The 10,758-nt window shown below is 29.5% G+C and overlaps 2 protein-coding genes across 3 annotated transcripts; both read left to right on the top strand.

Annotated features, from left to right (window-relative positions):
- Positions 1-941: 941 nt before the first annotated feature.
- On the top strand, positions 942-5,524 carry LOC127117968 (protein AIR2). Of its 2 annotated transcripts, XM_051048097.1 has the most exons (12): positions 942-1,341; positions 1,470-1,587; positions 1,676-1,767; positions 2,082-2,238; positions 2,327-2,418; positions 2,724-2,855; positions 2,952-3,113; positions 3,559-3,726; positions 3,917-4,033; positions 4,278-4,385; positions 4,644-4,751; positions 4,898-5,524. In XM_051048097.1, the coding sequence occupies exons 1-12, from the start codon at positions 1,051-1,053 to the stop codon at positions 5,312-5,314; spliced, it is 1,962 nt and encodes a 653-aa protein (XP_050904054.1). In that variant the 5' UTR covers positions 942-1,050; the 3' UTR covers positions 5,315-5,524. The 2 variants fall into 2 exon arrangements, with proteins under 2 accessions (XP_050904054.1, XP_050904055.1); XM_051048098.1 differs by lacking the exon at positions 4,644-4,751.
- Positions 5,525-6,870: 1,346 nt separating this feature from the next.
- On the top strand, positions 6,871-8,450 carry LOC127121826 (uncharacterized). The gene is made up of 6 exons (XM_051052262.1): positions 6,871-6,886; positions 7,301-7,387; positions 7,490-7,660; positions 7,714-7,770; positions 7,912-8,157; positions 8,251-8,450. The coding sequence occupies exons 1-6, from the start codon at positions 6,871-6,873 to the stop codon at positions 8,448-8,450; spliced, it is 777 nt and encodes a 258-aa protein (XP_050908219.1).
- Positions 8,451-10,758: the final 2,308 nt, after the last annotated feature.

The following is a 10,758-nucleotide window of genomic DNA, read 5'->3' as shown; positions in this document are numbered from 1 at the left end:
ACAGTGTACATCATTTATTCTCCTGCCCTTACATTATATTTTTTAAACCAAAATGACCTCATATAAATAATTTATTAAAAGTTAAAAAAAAGTAAAAAAACTAATTATCGAAACTCTTTTCTAAAGTATTTCGGCACACAAATAAACGTTAAAAATGAAAAAAAATTAACTACCAAAAAGTTTTTTCAAAGTCTTCCGATAAAAAAGAAAGTTAATGTTAAAAATTGAGTACCATAACTCTTTTGCAAAGTTTTCTTACAAACAAAATAAAATTTTGACAATATTTAAAAAATAACTACGTGAACTATTTTGTAAAGTTTTCTGATACGCAAAATAAAAGTTAAAAAATGTAAAAAGAAATAGACTATCGGAATTCTTTTGGAAAGTCTTCTAATACACAATTTTTTTTTAAAAATTGAATACCAAAACTCTTTTGCAAAGTCTTCTGGTACACAAAATAAAAGTTAAAAAATATTTAAAAAATGATTATCGAAACTCTTTCGCAAAGTTTTCCGATACGTAAAATAAAAGTTAAAAAATATAAAAAAATTGATTATCGATTTTTTTTTTCAAAATCTTCCTGTACATAAAATAAAAGTTAATGTTAAAATCTAACAACTATAATTCTTTTGTAAGTAATTCCGGTGTACAAAATAAAAATTAAAAAACATTAAAATATTGATTATTGATTTTTTTTTGTAAAGTCTTCTAAATAAAAAATAAAAATATTTATAAAAAAAATAAATAAATTAAAATAAATATGGGTATGAGTTAAAATTTTCCTATCAACCCAACCCAATATAAATCAAAATCAAGCCCACCATTATCTTTTCTAATCCACTTGCCAACTCTATTATTATTAGTTAATTATTTTTTATAGATAATTTTAATTATTTGTCAAAAATAACTTTTAGAGAATTTTTAATTAGTGAAAACAATTTTAATTGTATATGTTTTCTTTGTAATCTTGTCTTTGTTAATTCCGAGGACCAAACGCAGCAGTGCCATAACCTAATTAGGGTTAGGGTTGAGAAAGAAATTAAACACAAGATGGGAAGCAGAAAAAAACCAGCGAAGATAGAGCTGGAAGAAGATGATGCTGCAATTGGTTCAACGTCTTCAATCGCAGCAATCAGTGACGACGATGAAGAAGCAAACAAGGATCTCAGCATCGAGATTATCCACAAGGCGCTTCTCAATCGGGCAACAAATCCCCAAAACGCCGCCGCATTGATTGCATCGACATTAATTGCCCCTTCAAAGGTGCATAGTGAGGAGAATAAGCTTCGAATAAAGAAGAAGAAAAAGAAGAAGCTTGAATCTGATATTGAAACTGTCAATGTAAGTGGTTTACTTGGTTAATTCAAAGTTTAGTTTGCATAACTTATGTCCATAAGCACTTATTTGATAAACACATTTGGGGCTGTGTTTGTGTTTTCTAAAGATTAACTCTGGCTTTGCTTATGCAGTCTGTTAAAGTTGAAGAAAAAGAAAAGGAAGCTGTAGAGACAGTCAATGCACCAGAGAAAGTGGAGCATACCGAAGTGGAAACAAGTATGGTTGATTGTAGTGACAATGATGTTTTGAGTAAGTTGCTCTTGATTTGTGATATTTGTTCAGAAACTTGATGTTGAAAATGCTAATGCTAACTAGTGCTGTTTGGGTGGATTGATAGGAAATACCACTTCCAAATTGCAGAATGAGGAGATTAAGACTAAGAAAAAGAAGAAGAAGAAAAGGCATGAATCTGAGATTCAAACTGTAAATGTTAGTTTCTATTAGACTCGTTCAATTGAAAATTTGTTTCGCATAAGTTGATTCTCTCCCTTATATTTTCAATGGAAAATTGTGCATCCTTAGTCTGCAGCATTTTTTATTCTATGTTTTCCTTTTTATGGAAAACTGTGTTTACTCTCTAACACTAGTACACTAGATGAATGTGGTTGAAGCACACTCAAACTGCATTTATTGAAATCTAATGATTTTAAGATAACTGAAGTTGAAACAATGATTGTTTATTCAAAAATAGTTTAAGAAGATTTTGGATTGTGTTTTTTGAAACAACGTATTGTCTTATATAGGATGTTATAGTTGAAGAAGAAGAAAAGAAAGCTGTAGAGACATTTGTAGACCCAGAGAACGGAGAGCCCGGTGTTGAGACAATCAATGCACCAGAGAAAGTGAAGCATACCGATGTGGAAACATGCATGGTTGATACGAGTGACAGTGATGTTTTGCGTAAGCTGCTTGTTAGGTGTAATATTAGTTCAGAAACTTGATGTTGAAAATGGTATGCTAACTAGTACTGTTTTGGATGCATTGACAGGAAACACCATTTCCAAATCTCCTAACGAGGAGAGTAAGACTCTAAAGAAGAAGAAAAAGAAAAACCATGAATATGAGATTCAAACTGAAAATGTTAGTCTCTATAAAACTCGTTCAATTGAAAATTTGTTGCATATAAGTTGATTTCCCCCCATCATATTTTCAATGGAATAATGGGTATTTTCAATCTGCAACCTTATTTTTTCCTTGTTGTACTTTATATGGAAAACTGTGTTTACTCTCTTAACACTACAAGGATGTGGTTGAAATACACTCCAACTGTATTTATTATAATGTAATGATTTTAACACAATTAATGTTGAAATAATGGCTGTTTACCCCACATTAGTTAAAGAAGGTTTTGGATTGTGTTTTTTGAAACATGTTGTCTTTTATAGGATGTTATAGTCGAAGAAGAAGAAGAAAAGAAAGCTGTAGAGACAATTGAAGACCTACAGAAAGTGGAGCCCGTTGTAGCAGAACCAGAGGTGGTTGATACGAGCAGCAACATTGTTCTGCGTAAGCTACTTGTGAGTTGAAATATTTGTTCTGAAATATGATGTTGAAAATGCTATTGTGCTGTCTCCAATGCTTACTTTGGGTATATGTTTCTGTTTTATCATCAGCGTGGTCCCAGGTATTTTGATCCTCCATCAGATAATGTTTGGGGAACATGCTTTAACTGTGGCGAAGAAGGCCATGCCACTTTCAATTGTACAGCTGCTAAGCGCAAGAAACCTTGCTTTATATGTGGCAGTTTGAGTCATAATGTCAAAAAATGCACTATGGTATGTTTGGGTTGCTTCTCCCACTTTTTTTCTTTTTGCCAGAGCAATGTATACTGTAGTTACCAACTATATGCATTAGGTCTGTGTGTTTGCTCATTTTTATTGGTTGGCAAAGTCTATGGTGCAAAGTCTAGCTGATTTAGCGTGTTTGCTCATTTTTATTGATTGGCCGAGTCTACGGTGTAAAGTCAAATTGATACTGTTTTGCTACACGGTTTTTAGTGCATAGTGTTGTCAATTGCAGAAGTAGAGGTTTGTTTAAATTCTTCCACGCCATGGTGCTATAGCGTTGCTATAGCTGTTATTTGACAACATTGTCAAAAAGTTGCATGATGCTGTTGTAGCGTAGCGGATTTTTAAGTTTAAACAAACTCCTCTTCTTAAAATCATTTTATAATGGTTTATGGTATATCTAGAGTTATAAATTTCCCTATATTTTCCATAGGCACGATATTGTTCTACCTGCAAGATAGTTGGCCACCGAACTAAAGACTGTCCAAAGAAACACTCTGGTGGTTCTTATTCTAAAAGCTTGACAGTATGCTTGAGATGTGGGAATTCTGGGCATGATATGCTCTTTTGCAAAAATGATTATCCGGAGGAAGATCTCAAGGTTGTTCTCATCCATCTCATTTGCTTCCTTTTCCTTCTTCTATTTTATGGGAAAGTGTTCAAAAGTTTTTTTGGCAAAGTTCCCTTGGTTATTAATGGGTACATCAGATATGGGTTATGAAATGTTCGGTTGATGATTGTTTACTTGATTTCCTTTTGTTTAACTCGGAAATTTTCTTTTGTTTAATTAGGAAATACAATGCTATGTGTGCAAGGAATTCGGCCACTTATGTTGTGTCAATACAACTGAGGCTATTTCAGAAGAGTTTTCTTGCTACAGATGTGGTAAAATGGGTCATGTTGGTTGGGTGAGTCTTTTAATGTTTTATTGACCTTCAATGATATTTTCTTCTTCTTTTTTTTAATCTTGACGATACATTATACATTGCTTTTTCTCTCCGAAAGTAGTTAGGTTTGCTTTTCCATTAGTTTCATCTTTTTGTCTACTGGGAGTAAAGCACACTGATCTGTTTTTAATTCTTTTTGACACGTAAATACCTCATTATTTAAATAAAATTGAGTATGCATGAGTATGAAGATCAATTGTTGCAGGCATGTTCAAGGTTGAAAAACGAGGCCACTGATGCTGCCACGTCTAGTTCGTGCTATACATGCGGCGAAAAAGGACATTTTGCCAGAGAATGCTCAAGTTCTGTTAAGGTGACTTTCAAGATATGTATATATGATTGTTGAAATGATTTTATCTATTAATCTTTTCTATTTATTCTCCTCATTGATCTATACCATCATTTATGCATGCCTTTTTCTTTCCGACGGAAGCTTGGTTTGCCTTTTCGTTAATTTCATATTTTCTCGTACTAAAAGTAACTAGTATTTTTACAAACTTTTATTTGGTCTATGCACCAAACTATTTTTACAAACTTTTATTTAACACCAATAATGTATCAATCAATGCAGGCATGTTCAAGATGGCAACCTGAGACCACCGATGCAGCCACACCTAGTTCATGCTATAGGTGTGGTGAAGAGGGACATTTTGCCCGAGAATGCTCAAGTTCTGTTAAGGTGCTTTTTAGAATGCTAGAGATGTTTTGCTATTATCTCATTATTGGCTCTAATGCTTTATTTTCCGCATATTACTTGAATCTTCCCTCAGTTTCGGCTAGAGTAACTGAATAAATCAATTTTTGTCTTCTCCGTCAACTCCACAGGTAGGCAACAGGAAACATAAATTCTCAAGCACAGAAACACCACGATCTCAGAAAGAGAACTATATGGGATATACGTCTGAACCTTATACAGAAGGAAGTGACATTAAAACACCAAAGAAATCAAAGCACAGAGGTGGTTGGATGTCAGACCATCCTAGTGAATTCACTCCTTCCAATTCCAAAAGGGATAGTTGGAGGTCTCCAGTAACACCCTGTACTAATAATAATAGTACTCCAAATCATTTTGTTAATAATGGTAGTCACAATCTTGGATCTAAATCTTTTAAACACAACTTTTATGATGGAACCCCTAATTCAGAAGGATCGTCAGCCAGAACTTTTCATCATGGGCACTCGGCTTCAAGGTTTGGCAACTCCAATAGTAATGGATTTCAGAGAAGTTACAACGGATGGTAGCTTTTTCACAAATCTAGTCTAGGTTATTAATCTATAATACCATGTGATTTATTTTAGCAACTCATTTTCCAAATTTTGAACTTATTGATGTTTCCATCTCATTTATTCTTTGTAATATTATGTTGTATAATAATTACGTTAGTTCTTTGAATTGGGGTGGTCACCCTGAAACTTCATTTATAGAAACTAGTCATACTACCGTGCGATCCACGATTATATTCTATTAAAATGTTATTTATATTTATTTTCATAGAAAAAAATTAAAATATATTGATATAAATATCTTTATATTAATTGTATTTCTACTTTAAAATATAAGTTAATTGTTTTGATGTTTTATAGCAATATTTGATATTTTGAATAAAGCTATGTTAAAAAATAATATAAAGTTGTTATAATAATAATTATTAAGTTATATTATAATTATATTATTTAATTACTTATTAATAGTAGAAATAGAATTTTGGTGAAAAACTATGAGGGTGGAGGATTTTATAGGATTAAAATGTAATAGAGGTTAAATTGTGAATTTCTTTCTTATAAGAATTATTGTGAATGGATTGATAAATTGTTTTATCTTATTCTTTATATTTATAAAGAAAACATCAATTAAATTAGAAGAAAGTAAATTGAGATAACATTAGATGATAATAAACTCATGGTCCTTGTGGTATGGCAAATAGAAACTCATCCTCCATGAAAGATGGATAGGGTTCAAAATATTATCTTAAATAATTTCAAAATTCCATTGTAGTTGATAAGAATGACTATCTTATTTATAGAAGGTAATGGTTATGTAGTGCCTTATAATCCAAATTTGTTTTGAAATATAAAGCAGACATCAACATGGAATAGGACAATCAAAGTACTTCAATCAAATACTTATTCAAGTACATTAACAAAGTTTTTGATAGGATTTCAGTTGTTATTATGCTTTTATGTTGAAGGATATTCTCATATTAAATTCACGGAAGAAAATCAGTTGTTGAAAGATTATATTTTCACTTGGAAGGATAGAATTTAGTTTACTACAAAGATTTTGAACAAATTGGAAATGTGTTACTCAAACCACATGTAACTGAATCTATGTTTAAAGTCTGGTTTGAGGCAAAGAAAAAGTATGAAGATGCTAGGTTGTTGACATATGGTTAATTAGTCACAAAATTTGTTTATGTCAAACAAAGCAAGATTTGTAAATCACGAAAAAGAGGGTACACAATTGGTTGCCTAATTTGGGTTCCGCATAGTACATGAGAGTTATATTATCTTAGGATGATGTTGACTTTTAAGAAAAGACCAATATGTTATGACGACATAAAAAAAGTGGATGGTTTTAAACACAAAACCTTTAAGAAGACATGTTTTACAATGGGATTTCTCTAAGATGATCGAGAGTTTATTAAAGCAATCAAGGAGACACATGTTTGGGGTTCTGGACATTTCTTGTGTAAATTTTTGTTATTATGTTGTTATCTACATCAATGAATCGACCAAAGCATGTTTGACACAGTTCTTGGATGTACTTATCTGACGGTATTCTTTACGACCAACATCGCATGACAAGAAATCCAGGTAATAAATTTATTACACCTGCTTCTTTCATCAAACTTCTTAATTATATTTTCTATAATTATTTTAGAGAATTCTTAAATAAACCCTTATATTATACATCTATATCAAATAATACTAACACTCACAAAAGAAGAAATCAAGCAACTAACACTTATGACATTAGAAAAACATTTGCAAAATAATGAACGTAGTTTGAAAGACTTCAAGACAATGCCATATCTAAATGACTTTGTGTTTAATTTCCTAGGCAGTAAAATGATATATGAAGAGAGACAATAAGATCCAAATAAAGAAAATGAAAAATTCCAAAGATTGTTTGTCTCTCTGACATATACATTATTAGTGTATATATTTATTATAATATGCATTGTTATTTATAATTATTAATTATATTTACTATATCTCTTTCTTTAGATAAGCAAAGAAGTATTTTTAATGAAATCATGGAAATCGTGCAAAACCAACAAGTGGTGTTTTTTTTGTATGGCTATGATGGAACTGGTAAAACATTTACGTGGAACACTCTCTCTTCAGCACTTCGTTTGTAAAGACAAATTGTTTTAAATGTTACCTCGAGTGGCATTGCAAGTTTGTTGTTATCAGGTGGAAGGACAACTCATTCAAAATTTAAGATTTCGGTTCCTACACTTGAAACATCTATTTGCAATATAGATAAAAAAGATGAGATTGCCGATTTGTTTAAAGTAACCAATATCATTATATGGGATGAAACACCAATGACACACAAGTTTTATTTTGAGGTGCTTGATAAAAGTATGAAAAATATTATGAGTGATGACAATATTCTTTGTCAATTTTTTTTGCAGGTAAAGTGGTTGTCTTTGGTGGAGATTTTGGACAAATACTTTCGGTTATACCTAAAGGTTCTAGATCAGATATTGTACATGCAACAATCAATGCTTCATATATATGGGATCATTGCAAAGCCCTTAAGCTTACAAAGAACATGCGATTATAATCTGGCTCATCGTCTTCTACCACTGAAGATATCATAAATTTCTCAGAATGGATACTACAAATTGGTGATGGAACTATCTTAGAGTCAAGTGATGGTTATGTTGACATTACCATTCTAGATGAGTTTTTGATCTCTAACTTTACGGATCCTATTGAAGTAATTGTTACAAGTACATATCCAGATTTAATGAATAACTACAATGATTCAAACTTACTTCAAAATAGAGCAATTTTGACTTCTACTATAGAAGTGATTGATGATATCAATGATTATATCACAAAGCTGATTCTAGGTACTTAGTTCCGCTATTACTATATCAAGTCAATCATTTCTATATGATTAAATATATTATAGTTTCATACTAATTATTGATTTTCTATTGAAGGAGAAGAAAATGAATGTCTAAGTAGTGATTCAATTGATAAATCTGAATGTACTGGCTTTGATGCATTTGAACACTTAGCTCCAGAGTTCTTAAATTCTATTAAAATATCAAGGTTGCCAAATAATTCCATCAAGTTGAAAATTGGCACATCTATTATGTTGTTACGTAACTTGAAGGATTATGCAATGGTAAATGACTAACCGTCACCAAGCTTGCAAAAATCATGTCTGAAAAAATATTGGGAATATCATTTATATTTTCCGGATGTCCATGTCTCCTTCACAATTACCTTGACCATTCAAATTGGTAAGGAGACAATTTCCCATTATTGTCTCATTTGATATGACTATTAATAAATCACAAGGTCAATCATTAGATTTTATTGGACTATACTTGTCGAAAGAGGTTTTTAGCCAAGATAAGTTATATGTCGCCGTTTCTAGAATGAAAAGCAAAAATGGTCTCAAAATATTGATTCATGACAATGATAAATATTGTTTGAAAACAACAACTAATGTAGTTTTCAAAGAAATTTTTCACAATATTTCATAGATAACAATTGATATATGTCCTCATTATATCTACTGTTTTATATTTTTCCTACTAAATATATTTATGTGGGTTTTCATTGATGGAACACTATCATGTGATGTTGACATATTAGTTGAACATTTTTTAATAATCCAGGTATCAATTAAAAGATCATGGTGAGAAAGGACTTTGAAAACATGATATTTATTCGTAGGTTTGACTTGATTTGTAGTTAGTGTGTTCAATACACTTCTTAGATTTTTATTTATTGATGGTGCTTTTTATTATGTACTCAATTTAGTAGTTTGATTTTGAGTATTAAAATTTTAGAATTGATCAAAAAATTATGTATTTAGTATTTTAGTAGTTAGATTTTTATTTATTTGACAGTGCTTTTTATTATGTACTCAATTTAGTATTTTAGTAGTTAGATTTTTATTTATTTGACACCGTCCTTTTTATTATGTACTCAATCCAAAAAAGTTAGTGCGTATTGTTTTTCTCATGTTATAGAGTAACAATTAAGTTGTTTGTTCTAAAAGTTATTTAATTCATATTAAATTAATTTTCTCACATCTTGTATATTTAATATGGCAATGAGAATCTCATTAGTTATTCTTGGATTGAACTGTGAAATATTAGGTAAAGGATAATATAACATAATTAATAATTTATTTAAAATTGAACTTGATATATATAAAAGTTTTATATATCGATTAAATTAATTTCCGCATGCAGTATCTTACTAGTTATAGGATTAAAATGAATAGAGGTTAAATTGTGAATTTTTTTTATAAGAATTACTGTGAATGAATTGATCAAATGTTTTTTTCTCTTAATATTTATAAATAAATAAAATCAATAAAATTAGAAGAAAATAAATTGATATAAACATTAGATGATAAGAAAGTAAGAATTGTAAAAACAAAATGTTTTTTTTACGTATTTTGTGAACCTCTAAATTATTATATAAACTATATATTTTCATGAGAGAGAAAAGAGAAAAAAAACCATCGATTTAAAGAATAAGATATTTGTATTTATCTTCTCATCTCTCTTTTATTATTAAATAACAGTAAAATTGAGAAGAGAAAATAAAAAATCCTAAAAAGAAGAGAAAAAAAGGGAGAAAATTACTTGAAATCTGGATTACGGATAAAAACTCATAAGTTACTTATTTACTAAACAAAAAAGTGTTATAGAAAGAGAGAATAACATGTATAAAGTAGAACTAATCAATTACCACATCATTTCAAAAGCAAATGAAAGAGAGAATAATGGGAGACGGAAATAAGAATTAGAAAAAAGAGAGAAGTTGAATGAGAGAGAAGTGAGAGCATCTGTGTTGGTAGCATGAGTTTTGAAATAAATTTGTGTAGTGGTAAGAGTAATAGTTAATTGCTATAATTATGGTGTTGTGATTTAGTGAGATAAATAGTTAATGGAATGAAATTTTGTTTATATTTAATTACTAATTATTAAATTACTTAGCAAATAAAATAAAAATAAATTAAAAGAGTTAGTGGGATCAATATTATTAATTAATAATATAATTATAAGATTAACAACTTTTATATTTATAAATTATATATAAAATAAAATATTATAAATAAATATATTAAAATTATAAATATATCCTCTCCTTTGTCATCAAGAATTATTAAGTGACTTAACAATTTTTATATACAAAATATTTATCTCATCTCCAATTTAATGTGAACAGAGACTTATCCTCTAAAGCTACGATTTGAGAGGATTTTTATGCAAATGGAACAGAAAGACACGCCGGTCCAATCAATTTGAGGGTTCTGTTTTAATTTTAAAATAAGTTTAAAACAGTATAAATTTATATTAAAATTAAAAAATAATAATATAAAATAATTTTAAAAAATTAAATTATAATTTTATACCTATTTTTTAAAACAGAGGAGTAAAATAAATTTTGAAAACATATAGATTTTACACCTATTTTTATAA

Source organism: Lathyrus oleraceus, chromosome 2 (genome assembly GCF_024323335.1).
Source record: "Lathyrus oleraceus cultivar Zhongwan6 chromosome 2, CAAS_Psat_ZW6_1.0, whole genome shotgun sequence".
NCBI classification, from domain to species: domain Eukaryota; kingdom Viridiplantae; phylum Streptophyta; class Magnoliopsida; order Fabales; family Fabaceae; genus Lathyrus; species Lathyrus oleraceus.
Note: the sequence above shows the minus strand (reverse complement) of the source record. Positions and strands in the feature narration are given on the sequence as shown.